Below are 20685 nucleotides of genomic sequence, written 5' to 3'. Positions count from 1 at the left end.
GAACTACCTTGGCATTCTTTTTTTTTAAATTGAAGTAGTTGATTTACAATATTATGTTAGTTTCAGGTATACAGCATAGTGATACAGTATTTTGGCAGATTATACTCCATTATAGGTTATTACAAGATAATGGCTATAATTCCCAGTGCTATACAGTATAGTTGCTTATCTATTTTATATATAGCAGTTTGTATCTGTTAATCCCATACCCCTAATTTGTCTCTTTCCCCTTCTCTCTCCCCTTTGGTAACCACCAGTTTGTTTTCTATATCTGTGAGTCTGTTTTACATATACATTCATTTGTATTATTTTTTAGATTCCACATATAAGTGATATCATACAGTATTTTTCTTTCTCTGACTGACTTATTTCACTAAGCATAATGTTCTCTAGGTTCATCCATGTTGCTACAAATGGCAGTATTTCATTCTTTTTTTTTTTAAAATTAATTAATTAATTAATTTATGGCTGTGTTGGGTCTTCGTTTCTGTGTGAGGGCTTTCTCTAGTTGCAGCCAGCGGGGGCCACTCTTCATCGCGGTGCGCGGGCCTCTCACTATCATGGCCTCTCTTGTTGCGGAGCACAGGCTCCAGACGCGCAGGCTCAGTAGTTGTGGCTCACAGGCCCAGTTGCTCCGTGGCATGTGGGATCTTCCCAGACCAGGGCTCGAGCCCGCGTCCCCTGCATTGGCAGGCAGATTCTCAACCACTGCGCCACCAGGGAAGCCCAGTATTTCATTCTTTTTAATGGCTGAGTAATAGTGCATTGTATATATATACTACATCTTCTTAATCCAGTTGTCTGTTGATGGGCACTTGGGTTGCTTCCATGTCTTGACTATTGTACCTAGTGCTGCTGTGAACATTGGGGTGCATGTATCTTTTCGAATTAGTGTTTTCATTTTTTCCATATATATATCCAGGAATGGAATTCCTGGATCATGTGGTAGTTCTATTTTTAGTTTTTTGAGGAAACTCCATACCGTTTTCCATAGTGTCTGCACCAGTTTACATTCTCATCAACAGTGTACAAGGGTTCCCTTTTCTCCTTATCCTCACCAACATTTGGTGTTTGTAGACTTTTTGTTGATAGCCATTCTGGTAGGTGTGAGGGGATAGCTCATTGTTTTAATTTGCATTTCTCTAATAATTAACAATGTTGAACATCTTTTCGTGTGCCTGTAGCCATCTGTATGTATTCTTTGGAGAAATGTCTATTCACGTCTTCTGCCCAATTTTTGATTGGGTTGCCTTGACATTCTTTATGGCAAATTGAAAATCCTTAAAAGCTTTTAGTTCTGATTCCGTAGGAATGAGTCTGAGGGATTTGTGTCAGTAGCAACTCTGAGGTGGCCACATGAAGTTCCTCTTCAGGAAAATATAAGAAGGAGATGGACCAGAGAAAGTCAACCAAAGTAGTGAGGAAAAGGAAGGTGACATGATGGATTTGTCTGAAGGCTCCTACCACTGCCACCACCTAAGAACATGGGATGATTTACTCTTTTAAAGGCCTTATTCTTGGGACTGTGGGTCTTTCTTTAAGCTGTAACCTCCCCTCCTTTCCCCATGAATCTGGAGATCAGTCCTCGCTTGCTGGGATTTGGACTCAGGTCTCCTGCCTGGACTGCAGGATTTCTAGCGTTAGCTTTGAGTGCTAACATTTTATGACTCAGAGAATTTGGAGTAGATGCTCTTTCCAATAGGGAGACTTAAGAGCTGTTATAACATGTTGGAAAGACTATTAAGCAGAAAAGAGAGTGAATTTATTGACCTTCTACTAGGACCAAGAAGAGAAAGTTATCCGGAGAGTGATTCAATATTCTAAAAGCATTGTTAATACTTTGCATTCTCCAGTGAAGTATTGGGTGTCTCATCACTTCAAATATTCAGATAGGCAAGGAGTGTTGCAAGGGTGGAGGAACTGACTACAGCCATGCCTCTCAGACTCTGACGTTCATGTGGGTCAGCAGGGGCTCGTGTTAAAGTGCAGCTTCCCATCCAGTAGGTGTGGGTGGACATGAAATTCTGCGTTTCTAATAAGTTCCCTGGTGATGCCCATGCTGTTGACCCAGGGACCACACTCTGAGCAGCGAGGGGTCAGTTATCCCTAAAATACCTTCCAGTTTTAAAATTCCACTTACAGAAAAAAAGCTAGAGTTTTACTCATGATACTTAAAACACACCCTGTGCAGCTCTGATAAGCCGTGTAAGTGCCTCTTCTGTGTCTTACAGAATTCTCCCTGATCGCCTATCGTATTTTATTTATTTTATTATTTTTTATACAGCAGGTTCTTATTAGTTATCTATTTTATACATGTTAGTGTATATATGTCAGTCCCAATCTCCCAATTCATTCCACCAGCCCCCCCCGCCAGCTTTCCCCCCTTGGTGTCCATATACATCTGTGTCTCTATTTCTTCCTTGCAAACCAGTTCATCTGTACCATTTTTCTAGATTCCACATATATGCGTTAATATATGATATTTGTTTTTCTCTTTCTGACTTACTTCACTCTGTAGAATCTATATCACATCTGCTTGGTCACTCCTTCATGCGGACCCCAAATTCTGCCTTAGGACAGCTGTGAAAATGCAGGAAATCCAGGTTAGGTCTTAGTCATTGTGCCCTTAGTAGATTTTGAAAGGCAAGATAGTGCCACTGGCTGCCATATGAGGATAGACCAAAAGGTCTCTACATAGGAAAGATTCATCCAACAATAGCTTATCAAGTATACTCAACAAGGAAAAGTAAAAGTGCTATCCCTAAATATCTGAAAGATATTTAAAGAGAAAATAATGGATTTCTTTACATGGTGGGTAGTGAAGTATTGAAATCCCATACCCATGGGATATAACTATAGACTAGAAAGTAAGAGAAGCACCAGAGGAATGAGGGATCCGAGAGGGTGACCCAACGCTAAAGCCAGATGTGTGGGTGTCATTTTCCAGAGTACCTAACAGGTGATAAAGATAAATACCGTACGTGGATAACCTGATTTCACGCTGGGCAACAGTTTCCGGCCTTCATATGTCCTTTCCCTTTAGCTAAGAAAAGAACAACTTGATTTGTGTCCTTTTTCCATTCCATTCCGTACTCCCCCGGAAGACCTAAGTAGTTTGAAATATGGTCACATCTAGGAGGAGGAGAATTCTAAGGAGAAATAGGATAGGCCATAATCCTGCTGGTTTTGAAGGGCTCATTATCACTATGTAGTTAAATTTAAGAAGTAACTGTGCCAAGAGCGAAGCTGTGAAATACAGTTAGATTCTTTGAATAAACAGGCTACATATTTGAAGATGTTGGGAAAACCAAAATGTTTCACAGTTTTTAGCATATAAGGTAGATTTTTCTTCATATGGTTAAGGTGAGGGGAAACTTGTATTTCAGAAATACTAATTTTTATGCCTAATTATATTTATAGTAATATAACTTTACTGTTTTCATTTGTCCTGACATTTTATTCTCTGAGAGTATTACTGTATTGTTTGAGGGAGAATTAAAACAGCTATAAACGTATAGGGGAAAAATACCCTTCAGTCAAGCATCCCCACTCTTTCAGGCCATTAAGCGCCTCAAATGGATTGGGTTGCTTTTGCATTTGTGAGATAAAAAAGGTAAATAGTCCAGTTCAACTGTGGTCAGGACCCTTTTCTCCTTAATGTCAGGGAAATGGGCTATTGTGGTTAATTGAACAGTCTCATTAACTGAGATTTACTACCTATTTTATATGTGAGGTATAACCAAAATGCAATAAAGGATAATCACCATTAACACTAAATTGAGCAAAATGTAATCTTTGTTGATTCAGAGGTTAGCTCATATCTCTGTAATGCCTCACGCCCGTTGTAAACATCACTAATTACATAACATATAAAAAGCATAGGGGATCAGGCTGGATCTGCCACAATCATTGCAAGTTGCCCTTTTCAGTAACTTCCTAAAACATGTTTGTTTACTTTTACTTCTCTCTCTCATAAAAGATAAGGGTTGAATGTGCCCCCAAACAATCCAGTTATTTCATTTGTAAAATCATTTGTGTTCCTAATCAAATGCGGATTCACAGTACATCTTGCTCATATCCAGTGCAACTCCAAAGCTACGTGTAGTTTACCAGGTAAAAAAGATCATATTTCACCAACTTTAAGTGCTTCACAAAGTCTATCATCTGTCATTCTACTTACCTTGGAGGTTGTAGTAGAATTGCCATCGGTCAGTTTTGTGGCATAATATACCAACCTAAAATTGGTTGTAGCTCATCTTATGACTGCATGACAACTAATGTGACCCAAGGAAACTTAATTCATGCACTGTGATTTTAGGACTCAATTTGTGTCATTTCTGTATGAAGTGCAGGAGGAATGACACTATAAATCCACAACTCTCTCTGTGATAGGCATTTAAAGTGGATTGCATCCTCACAGACTGGGTTTTCCATTAGAAAGATTTGCGGTGGTTGCAGCACATTATCAGCCAAAAGTAAGCTGTGAGGACTGTAAATCTCAGCCTGGCCAAGGCTCTCCCAAAGACAAAACAGTGAGAACCAAGAAAGAGGCTCTGCAGTGTTTTCCTATTTCTAAGCAGAACCCTCCCATGCTTTGGCAGAATGTTGTGGCTTAATAGAGGACATTGCCATATGTTCTTACTTTTTTCTAAATGTCTAGCCTTGAACTCATTTGGTAGATATTCTTTCTGCTTAACTTTCATTACTTTTTAATCCCAGTGTCTAAAACACCTTATATCCAGAAAATTCTTTCTTATGTCGAATTATTTTTGTTTATGACAGTGTCCAACAGCTGGATTTGTACATTGCAGCTGAATTTTTAAAGAGTTTCTCAGTTCATTCATTCATTCATTCATTGACCTGTATTTATTACATGCATGCAGTGCTAGTGTCTAGGGGCTCCATGGTGAAGAAGATGAATATGGTACTCACTTTCATGCATATTACAGTTTACCTTTTCAATAAGTTTGATGCTAAAAGATAGCACCCTTGGTCTTACCACCTTTTCTGCTACCAAAGGAGTCTCTGTTCTTCCCCCATGGTCTCTAGCAGGTCTCCAGACATTGTTTCACAAGCTTAGGCAGCCTAGGCAGCTGGTGTTTCGCTGTGTCAAATGGCTGGGGTCCTTCCTCACTTTGGTGGTATCCAGTGAGGCTTTTCCTAATTGAGGTACCTTCTAAGTTTATTAAACTTAAGACATTGACTTTGATTTAATAGCTCCCTTTTTATCTTTTAATTAACCAGTTTTTCTGATTTTTAAAAATTATATGTTAAATTTGTAACATTAAATTTCTAAGACTCTATGATATGATATCAGAATGGAAGTTAGGTGTTTTTAGAAATAGGGGTGATGGTTTCTCTGATGGCGTCAGTCCTTAAAGTAGGGTGTAGGAGTATGTGGTGAACGTGAAGTCCTGCAGCCAGACATAGGAATTTTGAGTGAAAATCGTCAATAGGAAAGTCTTAGAAAGGAATGGATTTGGTCAGAGGGTGGCGGCAGTGGGGGGTTTGTTTCTTAGCTCTCATTCCAGTTGGGATCAAAGGGAGGCATGGGAGAGTAGGACAATCAGCCTGGATTATTAGAATAAGAATTTCTGTTTATTAAACACCTTCTGTGTACCAGGTATTATTCTTGACATTGAGCATAATTGTATCTAAACCTCAAGACAACCCTGTGAGGTTGGTATGATCCCCACGTACAGGTAAAGGGCCTGAGGTTCAGAGAAGTTAACAAATTAGCCAAAGGTCACATGTTCAAGGTAAGTTGCCCACATGGCAAAGTAAGTTATAGAACCAGGATTTGAATCAGATGTGTCTTCCTGTACAACCCTGAACATTAAAAATAAAACAAAGTTTCAAAAGACCGGTGTTAGAAATACACAGGTAACACATGTTCATGGTAATGATCCAAATCATACTATATGTAAATGGAGTAAAATAATAGTCTCTTCCTATCCTCTACAGTTCATACTCTATAATATAACCACAGTGACCAATTTGGTGTTGCTTTGTTGCTTATACAAACATGTACAAATATGTATGTACATTATTTAAGGGGTTATATTCTTTCCCCAACTCTACTAAGCCAGGTTTCAAGTTCAGTAGTTCACCAGTCTCTGGTTGAGGACAGATACCTGTTCTATGCCAGTTTTTCCATAGTTGCTTTTTTAAAAAATTTTATTTTATTTTGGACTTTAGTTGATTTACAATGTTGTGTTAGTTTCAGGTGTACAGCAAAGTGATTCAGTTATATATATATATATATATATATGTATATATATTCGTTTTCAAATTCTTTTCCCATTTAGGTTATTACAGAATATTGAGCAGAGTTCCCTGTGCTCTACAGTAGGTCCTTGTTGGTTATCTCTTTTAAATATAGTCGTGTGTACATGTCAATCCCAAAAGACCCTTATGAAAGCAGATTCAAAAAACTCCCTTGGCCGCGTGTTCTCTTATTTAACCTTTGCTCTCTGGAACTTTTTCCACTTCATTAACCCAGATAATTTTTTTGCAGTTTGAATCATTTCTGTCCTGCTCTGTACATGAGTTGATGGAGAGCAGCTGGTTACCATATCAGGTGCAATTACAACTTGGAAGACCTGAAAAAAGAAATTAATGTGGGGAATAATAAAAACTGAAACACTCATATAATAAAAAATGGATACTGAAAACAGCTGAAATTTCTTTCAGTTTCTTTTAAAAGCAGCTATACGAAATCTAGCATCAAATTTAGAATTAGATTGAAAGTTTTTTATTGTAACCTGTGCTTTTGTTTGTTTGTTTATTTATTTATTTATTTATTTATGGCTGTGTTGGGTCTTCGTTTCTGTGCGAGGGCTTTCTCTAGTTGCAGCAAGTGGGGGCCACTCTTCATCGCGGTGCGCGGGCCTCTCATTATCGCGGCCTCTCTTGTTGCGGAGCACAGGCTCCAGACGCGCAGGCTCAGTAATTGTGGCTCACGGGCCCAGTTGCTCCGCGGCATGTGGGATCTTCCCAGACCAGGGCTCGAACCCGTGTCCCCTGCATTGGCAGGCAGATTCTCAACCACTGCACCACCAGGGAAGCCCTAACCTGTGCTTTTTAATTTTGAAATTTCAGATCTTCTACAAATGCATAAGCAGAATCCACTTAACATTAAGTCAATTTCCTATTAGCATTTTTTATCTATAGCCATACTTGATTTAAAAAACAAAGCAAAGCAAAAACAAACAAAACCCAGAACCAATACTTCTGATATGTCAATCCTTTTAACCAGAGAATACATAAGAGAAACTTCCTTCTATTTCATTGTTATCATAAAATATAAATTTTTCTAAGAGCTTGCCATGTATCAGGCACTGTATTCAGTACTTTATATGTACTATCATATAATCTTCCAAAAGTTCATGAAATGGGTACAATCTTTAGCCCCATTTTTCAGATAAGAAAACTGAATCACAGAGAAGGTATGTGTTTTTCCTAGTCACTTGGCAGTGTTCAAACTCAGAATTGTTTGGTTACAAGTTTGCTCTTAATCAGTGTACTTCACTAAACTAAGGATTATGTAACTTCGAGTCTAGTGTTCTTAACCTTAACTGCCAGTGGCATCAGTGGGAAGTCAGATCAGCTCACTAACCAAGTTGTCAAATTTACCATATTGGCCATTCACATTTAACAGCTTCTAAAGGAATGTTAGGTTTCATTTATTCATGATAAAGTGAATTTTTGAATTAAATATATTCTGAATGTCTGCTATTTAATATAGCAAATATAATTGCATATGTTACATGTTACATACTCCCAATGTCTTTAGGATACTTTGTTATTTTTTAGTTTCTCAAATTATAAGCATTTAAAATATTCTTTATAAAATTTCTCAAATTGTGTATTTCTAACAGTTAAAAGGTTAACTAGAAGTTATCAAAGAGAATCTTATTCATTATGAAACTTACAACTCTACTGTGTGAGATAGAAATGCGGACCTCCAGAAAGAATAATGGACCATCAATTAAAACCACTTGTCCCATACATATTAATTTAAAATGTAAAGAATTTTGAGAATCAAAAATGAATTTATCAGAATAAAAAATTGCTAGAAGTTTTCCATTGGCAAAACAAAAAAATGACTTTTTAAAATTAGAAAGATTTGGTATGAACTTAAATACTATCACATAGAACAGTGAGGGTTTGTTTGTTTGTTTGTTTTGATTTTTGTTTTACTTCTAAGAAGTTAGCCAAACTGCAAAATTGGAAGAGACAATCCCAATTTTGCAACTTTTACTCTTTTAAAAACAGCTTTATCGAGGCATGATATTACATGTTATAAAATTCACTTACTATGAGTGTATAATTTGATGAGTTTTAGTAAACTCTGAGTTGTGCAGCCAGCACCACAGTCTAATTTTAAAACATTTCCATGTCTCAAAGAGACACCCTGTGCCCACTTGTAGTCACTTCCTGCTCCCATCCCCAGGCAACCAATAATCTGCTTTCTGTCTCTATAGTAATTTTCCTTTTCTGAACATTTCATATGAGTGGAATTTTACAGGCTGTAGACTGTTAGTCTTTTGCACATGGCTTCTTTCATTTAACACCAGGTTTTGGAGGTTGATCCACGTTGTGTGTTCCGGTCTCTCGTTCCCTTTTGTTGCTGAATAATATTCCATTACGTGGATAGACCACATTTTGTTTATCCCTTCGCCAGTTGATGGACATTTGAATTATTCCCACTTTTGGTCTATTACAAACGATGCTGCTGTGTTCACATTCACATACAAGTGTGGGTGTATGTTTTCATTTCTCCTGGGTATGTAACTAGGAGTGGAATTGCTGGGCTGTATGGTGAATTCATGTTTAACTTTCTAAGGAATCACTAATTGCTTTCTAAATTATACTACATTTACATTCTCACCATCATTTTATGAGAGTTCCAGGTTTGCCATAGCCTCATCAACACTTGCTGTTGTCTTTGATTCTAGCCTTCCTAGTGGGTGTGAAGTGGTGCTTCACTGGGGTCTTGATTTGCATTTCCCTAACAGTTAGTGATATTGGACATGTTTGTGGTGAGTAGCCATTCTTATATCTTCTTTGGTGAAATGTCTATTTAAATCTTATGCCCATTTAAAAACTTGATTGTCTTTATTTATGTTATTTATCATGTGTATAATTCACAAATACTTCCTCCCAGTCAGTGGCTTCTTTTTCATTTTCTTCATAGTGACTTTTGAAGTACAGAAGGTTTTAATTTTGAAGTCCAGTTTACAAATTTTTAGAATGAATTTTAGTGTCTTATCTAAGAACTTTTTGCCTAACTGAATTCCCCAAAGATTTTTTTTCTCTTTTTCTTCTAGAAGTGTTTTAGCATTTTAGCTCTTAGGTCTTTGTTTGATTTTTGAGTTGTCATGTATAATGTGAGGTAAGGGTCTAAATTCATCTTTTTTTGCATGTGGCTATCTAGTTGTCTGAAAAAAGTTTGTTTTTTTGTTTGAAGATAAAAACGTTTTCTTCCCCCATTGGATTGTCTTGGCACCTTTGTTGAAAATTAATTGACCATAAATTTAAGGACTTATTTCTGGACTCTTAGTTTTGTTCTGTTGATGTATATGTCTGTCCTTATGCTTGTCCCACACTGTCTTGATTACTGTAGCTTTATAGTAAGTTTTGAAATCAGGAAATAAAAATCTTCTCACTTTATTCTTTTTTTTCTTTTTTTTTTTTTTCAAACTTGTTTTTGGCTCTTCTGGATCCTTTGCATTTCCATATGAATTTTAGCATCAGTTTTTCAATTTCTGCCCCCCCCCCCAAAAAAAAGCCTACTCAGATTTTGGTAGGGATTTTGTTGAATGTACAGATTTGGAGACAACTGTCATTTTAACAACATTAAGTCTTCCAATCCATGAATGAAATGTCTCTACAGTTGTTTACGTCGTCCCTAATTTCTCTCAGCAGTGCTTTGTAGTTTTCAGTCTTATGTGTCTTCTTAAATTTATTCACAATTATTTTAATGTTTGTGATGCTATTATGGATGAAATTGTTCCTTTAATTTCATTTTTGGTTGTTCATTGCTAGTACATGGAAATAGAATTGGTTTTTGTATGGTGATCTTGTATCCTACAATCTTGCTGAACTAATTTATTAGTTCTAGTAGATTTGTGTATGTGTGTATGTGTGTGAGTTCTTTAGGATTTTCTACATGTAAGATCCTGTCTCTGAATAAAAACAAATGTACTCCTTTCAAAAAAAAAAAAAAAAAAGACTTCTCTTATTCCTGACACCAATTGCAAGTTTGAGATTCCTAAAACTACTCTCATGTTCGGTAATTCGCTAGAAAGGCTCACATTACTCACTGAAAGCTTGTGTACTCACAGATATGGCTTGTTACAGGGAAAGGATACAGATCAGAATCAGCCAAGGGAAGAGACACAGAGGGCAGAGTCCAGAAGGGGACCAAATATGGAGCTTCTGGCCCTCTTCCACCTGTGGAGTTATTGTGTTACCCCCTCCTGACCATGCTCTGTGACAGTAAGCACAGAGGACTGCCAAGCAGGGAAGCTCACTCAAGTTTTTGGTGTCCAGAGTTTTTATTGGTGCTCAGTCACCGACTGCCTATGTGGCTGACCTTTCATCTCCAGCCTCTCCTAGAGGTCAGACTAATACCTTTAGTCTCTTGTCCCTCTATTTTTTTTTTAACAGCTTTATTGGAGTATAATTGCTTTACAATGGTGTTTTAGTTTCTGCTTTATAACAAAGTGAATCAGTTATACATATACATATATCCCCATATCTCTTCCCTCTTGCATCTCTCTCCCTCCCACCCTCCCGATCCCAGCCCTTTAGGTGGTCACAAAGCACCGAGCTGATCTCCCTGTGCTATGCGGCTGCTTCCCACTAGGTCACAGCTGATACAGTGTGGACCAAAGCTCCTGTCATAAATCATGTCATTAGACTGTCAGTGGCCAAAGCCCCAGGAAACAGGGATGCTCCTATCAGGCAGGATATTCCAAAGGCCTAGATTACCTTCCAGAAACCAAAGGCAAAGGCCAGACCTCCCTTTGGGTAAGGTTAATTCTTCACTACATAGATGTACACTTTTCTAAACAGTGTATTTCATAATCAGTGACCCAAAATTGAATATTCTCTCTATTACCTGTTAAAGGTGTACAAATTAGTGTGGTTTCTTTTTTGGTGGGGGAGGGGAGTCCATGCATTTGTTTAACTTGGTAAGTTTTCATTTTTAAAATTTTATTTCATTTTATTTTATTTATTTATTTTTGGCCACACTGCATGGCTTGCAGGATCTCAGTTCCCTGACCAGGGATTGAACCCTCACCCTCGGCAGTGAAAGCGTGGAGTCCTAACCACTGGACCACCAGGGAATTCCTGCATTTTTTAAATTTCAAAGTTTTCATTTGACAAACTGATTTTCAATAAGTTGGCCATTTGGAGAATTGGTTTGGAGGCAAATTGATTTTCACTGAATAACTTAAGACAGTGGTTCTCAAATTCAGGTAAGCATCAGAGTCTCTCGGATGGCCCATTACAGCCCAGATTGCTGGGTCCCGCTCTGAATTTCTGATTCTGTAGGTCTGGGCTGGAGCTCCATAAATCTATGCTCTAAGGAGTTCCCAGGAGATGCTAATGTTGCTGACCCAGGGGCCACACTTTGAGAACAACTGGAATAGAGGGTGTGATCTATGGCAGATGAGAGGAATGAGATGCGTCATTGAGGTGGGGCAGAGAAAAGGGCAGAGAAGTCAGGAGACAAGGCACTACTTTCCATGTCTTATGGCAAGAATGTTCGGGACTGCTACCCATATCAGGTTAGCTGTGGGACACCAGGATCGAGAGAATGAGTTCAGGGAGAGAGCCTAAACACAAGTCACCCCAGAGAACAGCTGTGGGATTCAGCGCCACTCTGTGTGTGGGGTGTGCAGAGCCATCTGTGTGTTACTGTAACTATTTGGACAGCTAAGTGATTTGCAGTGGCTTGTGTGAAGGAAGTTTTGCAGAAGCATTTCAAAAACCAAAATCAGTCTTTAACTTGTAAAACTTTTTTCTTTCCTAGTTTCTCTAGGGCTTTGTCTTGTTCTCTTGCTTTTTAAGTCCCATAACTGTCTTCCTTTCTCTCCCACCTCAGGCCATGTTCAGTCTTTGTATGGTGGAAAGTGGTGCTGACGAGGTGAATTTACATGGTGTGACCAGCCTCGGCTTAAAGCAAGCTCTGGAATTTGCATACACAGGACAGGTATGGTACCAAACGTCATCTGAGAGGCTTAACATTTTTAACTGCACCTAAACAGAGGAGATTATCCATGAGATTTAGGTATTTTTCTTGTTACTCACTTTGAGGTTAAAAAAAGTTTTACATCTACTTAAGGTTACAACTAAAATAATGGAAAGGTAAGTAAAATAATTTGATCTTAAATATTTTAATCTTAGCTCAGTTGCTTGCTGGTGTAATTTTAAAATATCCTGAAGAATTATTATATGGGAAAGAGTTTGGAAGATAACTTGAATTCTCACTGTCATCGCTGAAGCTCAGTGACTCAATCATGGCTTTACTGGCTTAAAAACAAGAACACTTCCCCCCCCCCCAAAAAAAACAATCTAAAGCCGTAAAGAGCTCTGTCTAGCATCTTGACACCCTGTCATCTACATACATTTCAGGATCAGGGCCTCAAGTAATAGATTAGAATGTGACGGTTTAAAAGCCAAAGTTGCTCATCATTAAAATTGTTATAGGATTTACAGGAATCTTCAGAGAACATTCGTTTTCTTTCTTTTTTTAAATGAAAGAATAATAGTGACAACTAGTAGAATACAAAAGCCATGTCAGTGTATGACTATCATAGCAAATCAAAACAAAACTTCATAAAGACAATATAAATCCAAATCTGAAGCTTCACGGTTCTTATCTAGTTTCATGTTAGTGCAACAATTATTAGAATACACAAAACCCTTCCTTTTAGAATTATTTTTTAACTGAAATATAATTGACATGTAACGTTGTATTAGTTTTAGGTGTACAACAGTGATTTGAAATATGTATATATTGCAAAATGATTACTATAATAAGTTAACATCCATCACCACATATAGTTACAAATTTTCTGTGTCCTGAGGACTTTTAAAATCTACTGTCTTAGCGCCTTTCAAAAATACAATACAGTATTGCTAACTATAGTTGCCACGCTATACATTACATCCCCAGGACTTATTTACCTTATAACCGAAAGTTTGTACCTTTCAGTTATAATATAAATAACTTCACCCTTCACCCATTTTGCCCACCCTCCTCACCCGCTGTTCTCATTTGAGAACTACTCCACTACATCAAACCAGATACCGACTAGAGGTTTATCTTCTTTTATAGAGTTTTGTTCTTTAATTCCATTTCATCCAACTTATGTTCAGTGTCTGCTGGGCTAAAATAAGGGTTTCTTCTCTTGGCAGGCTCACATCCTGGTGGGAGAGAGAGTTATATACGTAGTTCCGTGTCCTCACTGTGATGGGAGGTATAATAGAAGCAGAATACAAGACATAGTGGGAACAAAAAGGAGAGTGTGGTTAACTGGGGCCATCAGTGCAAATCTTCACAGAGAATGTGGTATTTGGGTCTTGAAGAATGTTGGGAATTCACCTTTTTACTAAATTTTTTTCTTTAGAGGCTTATTAAGATGTGTGATATTATCCATTCTCTTTTCTATAGCTGGTAGAGTTTGAGATATGTTTCATAGAATAACTGAGGCAATGCTGGCAGCTGAAATGAAAATAGTGATAGAAAGGAAAAAGTCATCCATCAGGTAGCAGGTACAAAGGAAAATAGAAAGGAGAGGGATCACAAATTCAGGGTCAGCCCAACCAAATATCATGCCTTAGGAAATTAAGGCAGACAGTTGCATTTCACAGAGCTGCCAAAACATATTCCTAGTGAGGTGAGTGAATAATGTGTTGTATGCTTTGTGGTTTACAGATGTAAAGAAAGACATCAGCTCTCAATTGTGTCTTGTGTATATTTCTTTCTTCACACCTGAATTACAGCTATACCTGCATTTGCCCATCTCTAAAGTACAATTGATAACCCATAGCTCATACTTCATTGGTGTGCAGTGGGGATGCAATAGTAAATACTGTTTTTTGATAAAGCTACCCAAATAAGTAGTTTCTATACTTAGATGCATTAACAACGATATGGTTTAAGCTTAGAGGCTATAGACTGCAAAGCGTGTTTAAATCACTGGTAAACAAAAGAGCACAAAAATTGCTGTGAATGCTGAGGTAAAACACACACTCAAATATAAGTGGCTGCCTTATTGTTGGCCTTGATTGTTTTGTGGTTTCTTTCACAATGGCTAAGTTTACATGTGTATATGTATGTACATGGAAACTTAAATATATGTGTAAACGTCTGTATATGTAAACATATATATATATAAATTTATATATATGTTTCCTTACCCTGAAAGTCCCCTTTGCCTCACCTGTTCATCTCTCCCCCTCTCCCCTTGACAACTGCTAACGGATCTTTTTACTGTCTCTATAGTTTTGCCTTTTTCAAAATGTCATATACTTGGAATCATATAGTATGTAGACCTTTTCTGGCTTCTTTTACTTAGCAATATGCATTTAAGGTTCCTCCATGTCTTTTGTGACTTGATAGATCATTTTTATTGCTGAGTACCATTCTATTGTGTGGATATATAAAGGGCATCTTGGTTGCTTCCAGTTTTTGGTGATTATGAATAAAGCTGCTCTTAATGAGATATATACACACACACACACACGCACACGCACACACACACACACACATATATATGTATATGTATATGAAGTGCCTGTGGCACAAAGGATCTATGAAACATGAGCTGAAGATAGCATAACGGCATTAGGGGAGCTGACTTTCTGAAGGGTAAGGAGACTGCTTGGGAAGAGGGAAGAAGTTTGCAGAAAGACAGCCATATCCTATTGTCTGGGAGTCATATGCTCATATTTCACTTTTATGAGAAAAAGGAAACCAAATAAGAATATATTTTTATACACACACACACACACACACACACACACACAACCACACTCACACACATATATCCAATGTAAGTGCTTAAAAAAAAGCTCTAGGGCAAGACGTAGAGTTGCGTTTATTCTGCCCAGTGACCCACTCTTGACGTGTGCCTCCACACAGGGGTGACAGCCCTGCAGCATATATGGCAGCAACTCATCGGTTCAGATTGTGCACAGAGGGGTCAAGAAGTGGGCTGGCATTTCATGGAGCACCCTCTGCAAGAGCTGGGGCACTGCCCTAGGCACTTCACGTGTGCTGTGTAGCCTAGTCTTCTAGACAGCTCCGAGGAATTCAGTGATCCTCTCTTAAAGATGACGAGCCCCGGAAGGTGCAGTGAATGACCAAGATCAGTCTCCCAGGGCATGTCGACCCAGTGAGTCAAACCCAGTCCTCTTAATTTCAAATCCATTGTTTATTCTTAACCCCTTCATAATGTTCTATGTCATTAAGAAAGGGTTAAGTCATATTTGTTATACTTTATTGAAGGAGACAGGGAAGTGTTTGGACATTTTAGAGAGTGAACTCTTTTTGATGGTTCTCTCAACCTGGGTGCTCTTCCAACACTCAGTTCACGAAGGCTCCGAGTTGGTGCACTTGTACTCTGTATGTGATTATTCTTTGCTGAAACGTGGAAGTTAATACAGTCTTTCTTGGACAACATCCATGGCAGTTTGGTTTCTTAAACACCAAAATGACTATAACAAATCTGTTTTCCCTTTGAGACGTGAACATAGATGATGGCAAAAAGTGGAATTGTGGTATACTTGGGAAATGCAAAAAAGCTTTCTCTTACTCTGGAAATGAAATTAACATTAAGCAAAGAGTTTAGAATATGGAAACGTGAATAAAAGTGTAGTTCTTCAATTTCTTAATTGTTATTTACTATTGCAGACATTCGCTGTTATATGGTGTTTAGCCTTGATATGTATGTAGATTTGTAAAAATCAGAGTTAACATTGTATTTATCTACCTATAGATATTTCTACTGACAGTTGATTATCCCTTTAGTCTGTTGTAGTAAGCATAGTATAAAATGTTAAGTATTTTAAGTGTCTGAAAATGATTGCTGCCTTGGGAAAGAAATTGGAAGTATAGAGTAGGTGTGATGAATGAGTGCCACTGTGTAACAAGGTGTGTGTGTGTTCCTCCTACACACTGTTCTAAAGCATAGCCTTCTTAAAATTGGTCACAGATCCCATCCCATCCAGGAAATTTTAAAGAAAAATCAAATTTTCCTCCTAATGCTAATACATCCTCTGAAAATACATGCACTTTTCTTATCAAGGAACACACACATTCTGCCTTTGAACTAATTAGAGGTGTGTGCTTCCTGTGGGCACACGCTGCTTGGGGTACAGCCTGAGCAGAGCCCCGCACGCATCGCAGCCCTCGTGGGCGACCTTGCACAGCCATGCGCAGCGGAACTGACCATGGAGGGCAGAGGAACCAGGCTTCTCTGCAGGCCCTCTTCTGGGCTGGCTCTGGGAGCTGGGTTCAAAGCAGAGGGTATGATGTAAACTGTCACTGGGCAGATCTGCCTTAGGGAGAAAAGGACAAAGTGAACCTAAGAAAACCAACTCTCACTTACTCTGGTGAGCAAGAGGACCCTGTTACCATGGCCTCCCCAATCTCCTTGCTTTCCAACTCTGGCCAGGAATTCATTCGTAGTTCAGACCAGTCCTGAGTAGAAGAGACATGAAAAAGAAGGGGGCAAAAGGATTCTAATGGAGATGTTGCCTGAGGGGAGGAATCCCGGTCCAAACCGGACAAGAGGTCGGCCACCCAGGAGCAACAAGTGTTGCTGAGAAAACCAGCCAGAGTGAGGAGCACTTAACACCGAGACCCTTTCATAGAGAGAAGAGCCCTTCTCAAAAGGTGGAAGGACACATGCAATCCCAAAGGTCTTGGATATGCCTCTAGGAATTTGAGTAGCTAAGGACCCAAAATGAAAGCAAATAGGACTGAGAACCACAATGAAGTTCACTGTTTTAGCGCTCTGGTTGCCATGATGTCAAGGAAGATAGGCTGTATGCCAAGTACTGTGCTATATGCCTTCATATAGTAGAGCAAGGGGTTCAAGCCAGTTAGCTTCCTCTTACTTTCCTGAGAACTCGCCACCTGTTTTGTCCCTTGCAGTCTGATGGAGAGATTCCAGAAAGCCAGTAAAGAGAGAAACTATGCACTAAACGATAGTGAGATTTGTAGTCTCCTTTGAAATTTCCCAGTAGTACCCCTCCAGGTACTGTAAATCTTGTCAGCCATGAACCAGCTACATCATATCTGGGCAGATAAAAAAGATTCTTTGGTATCTGTTGTTCCCCTGCTTTTCTCTTCATATCCAATAACTCCAGCCCTTGGTTCCTTAACATCATGGAAGAACCCATCTCTGTGGGGACACACATCCTAATTACCTTCCTCTGATGCAGAGAATGCTTTAGTACAGTCTTCACAAGGATATTTTGTGTAACTATTAATATTAATATTTTGAAGTCTTTGGAAATCTGGAAAAGTATGATACTCTGTGAAGTGAAAAATACTTTTTTTTTTTAGGTATAACTCTGCTCATGCAATTGGGAATTGAAAAGTAAAAGAAATTGCCTCTTATCATACACCATGATCAAGTGGGATTTATCTCAGGGATGCAAGGATTCTTCAATGTATGCAAATCAATCAATGTGATACACCATATTAACAAATTGAAGGAGAAAAACCATATGATCATCTCAATAGATGCAGAAAAGGCTTTGGCAAAATTCGACACTGATTTATGATAAAAACTCTCCAGAAAGTGGGCATAGAGGGAACCTACCTCAACACAATAAAGGCCATATACGACAAACCCAGAGCAAATGGTGAAATCATTCTCAATGGTGAAAAACTGAAAGCATTTCCCCTAAGATCAGGAACAAGACAAGGATGTCCACTCTCACCACTATTATTCAACATAGTTTTGGAAGTCCTAGCCACGGCAACCAGAGAAGAAAAAGAAATAAAAGGAATACAACTTGGAAAAAAAGAAGTAAAACTGTCATCGTTTGCAGATGACATGATACTATACATAGATAATCCTAAAGATGCCACCAGAAAACTACTAGAGCTAATCAGTGAATTTGGTAAAATTGCAGGATACAAAATTAATGCACAGAAATCTCTTTCATCCTATACACTAACGCCGAAAGATCAGAAAGAGAAATTAAGGAAGCAATCCCATTCACCATTGCAACAAAAAGAATAAAATACCTAGGAATAAACCCTCCTAAGGAGGTAAAACACCTGTACTCAGAAAACTATAAGACACTGATGAAAGAAATCAAAAATGACACAAACAGATGGAGAGATATACCATGTTCTTGGATTGGAAGAATCAATATTGTGAAAATGACTATACCACCCAAAGCAATCTACAGAGTCAGTCCAATCGCTATCAAACTACCAATGGCATTTTTTACAGAACTAGAACAAACAATCTTAAAATTTGTATGGAGACACAAAAGACCCTGAATAGCCAAAGCAATCTTGAGGGAAAAAAAATGGAGCCGGAGGAATCAGACTCCCTGACTTCAGACTATACTACAGTAATCAAGACAATATAGTACTGGCACAAAAACAGAAATATAGATCACTGGAACAGGATAGAAAGCCCAGAGATAAACCCACGCACCTATGGTCAACTAATCTATGACAAAGGAGGCAAGGATATACAATGGAGAAAAGACCGTCTCTTCAATAAGTGGTGCTGGGAAAACTGGACAGCTACATGTAAAAGAATGAAATTAGAACACTCCCTAACACCGTACACAAAAATAAACTCAAAATGGATTAAAGACCTAAATGTAAGGCCAGATAGACACTATAAAACTCTTAGAGGAAAACATAGGAAGAACACTCTTTGACATAAATCACAGCAAGATCTTTTTTGACCCACCTCCTAGAGTAATGGAAATAAAAACAAAAATAAACAAATGGGACCTAATGAAACTTAAAAGCTTTTGCACAGCATAGGAAACCAGAAACAAGATGAAAAGACAGCCCTCAGAATGGGAGAAAATATTTGCAAACGAATCAACGGACAAAGGATTAATCTCCAAAATATACAAATAGCTCATGCAGCTCAATATTAAAAATACAAACAACCCAATCCAAAAATGGGCAGAAGACCTAAATAGACACTTCTCCAAAGAAGACATAGAGATGGCCAAGAAGCACATGAAAAGCTGCTCAGCATCACTAATTATTAGGGAAATGCAGATCAAAACCACAATGAGGTATCACCTCACACCAGTTAGAATGGGCATCATCAGAAAATCTACAAACAACAAATGGTGGAGAAGGTGTGGAGAAAAGGGAACCCTTTTGCACTATTGGTGGGAATGTAAATTGATACAGCCACTATGGAGAACAGTATGGAGGTTCCTTAAAAAACTAAAAAATAGAATTACCATATGACCCAGCAATCCCACTACTGAGCATATACCCAGCGAAAACCATAATCCAAAAAGACACGTGCACCCCAGTGTTCCTTGCAGCACTATTTACAATAGCCAGGTCATGGAAGCAACCTAAATGCCCATCGACAGACGAATGGATAAAGAAGTTGTGGTACATATATACAATGGAATATTACTCAGCTGTAAAAAGGAATGAAACTGGGTCATTTGTAGAGACGTGGATGGACCTAGAGACTGTCATACAGAGTGAAGTAAGTCAGAAGGAGAAAAACAAATATTGTATATTAACGCATGTATGTGGAATTTAGAAAAATGGTACAGATGAACCTGTTTGCAATGCAGAAATAGAGACAGAGATGTAGAGAACAAACGTATGGACACCAAGGGGGGTAAGGAGGGGTGGGATGATTTGGGAGATTGGGATTGACATATATACACTAACATGTATAAAATAGATAACTAATAAGAACCTGCTGTATAAAAAATTAAAATAAAATTAAAATTAAAAAAATAAATAAATAAAAGAAATTGCCCCTTAATTTTCATGCTCTTGTATAGTAAAGGTTTTCTTCCTGATTCTCATTTGATTCCCTAATGTGTTCACATGACTTTTTTTATAGCCCTAGTAAGGCAGACACTGTAGCATTAGATTTTGATGATCACTGAAACTGTATTTATTCTCTACAACTAGAATACTTTTCTCCAGAGACCAGCATCAGGCCTGGCAGCAGAGTCACAGGAGTCTTACTTGAAACTGCCTTCTCATAAACCCATCCCTTCAGGGATAGATGTGTCACTCACTTTACATGAGAAAATGTCCCCATCAGATTTACTTATAAACATAACCTGGTTGAACTAAATGGTAGCACATGGAAGAAACCTGGGAGATATTTTTCTTAAATGCTTCTCTTGGGAGCAGCATTAAGACCATTCAGTGGTTTAAATATTTTAGCTGCAGAATCCTTTCTTCACCTGGCAATACCTACAGAAGCCTGGCAAGTAAGAGGCCCCTGAGGCACCCACACTGTGCCCCAGGCTCCAGAGCACACAGTCTAAAATCCACATTCCAAGGAAGGATATTTTGAATTGTGCAGAAAGTGATTATTTTCTTCTTACGTTAATTCTTGTCAGAGCTGTGCCAGAGTCTGTAACTGGATTGTTGACATAGAAAGTGTGAGAAGAGTGAAATGAAGG

General features: G+C 38.3%; 1 protein-coding gene across 8 annotated transcripts in view; it reads left to right on the top strand.

Annotated features, from left to right (window-relative positions):
- Positions 1–20685, top strand: part of KLHL32 (kelch like family member 32) — a 229167-nt gene that overhangs the window by 85947 nt on the left and 122535 nt on the right. For 7 of the 8 annotated variants that reach the window (XR_005022231.1, XM_036872158.1, XM_036872155.1 and 4 more), the window contains exon 4: positions 12119–12226. Coding sequence is in view for 6 of the 8 variants with exons in the window: in XM_036872155.1 (XP_036728050.1) it covers positions 12119–12226 (108 nt within the window). In the remaining 2 variants the exon portion in view is untranslated. Of the gene's footprint in view, positions 1–10976; positions 11038–12118; positions 12227–20685 lie in introns of those variants that run through there. The other variant, XM_036872154.1, reaches the window with a different exon arrangement.

Source organism: Balaenoptera musculus, chromosome 12, assembly GCF_009873245.2.
Source record: "Balaenoptera musculus isolate JJ_BM4_2016_0621 chromosome 12, mBalMus1.pri.v3, whole genome shotgun sequence".
NCBI classification, from domain to species: domain Eukaryota; kingdom Metazoa; phylum Chordata; class Mammalia; order Artiodactyla; family Balaenopteridae; genus Balaenoptera; species Balaenoptera musculus.
This window is presented reverse-complemented; position numbering and strand designations above follow the sequence as displayed.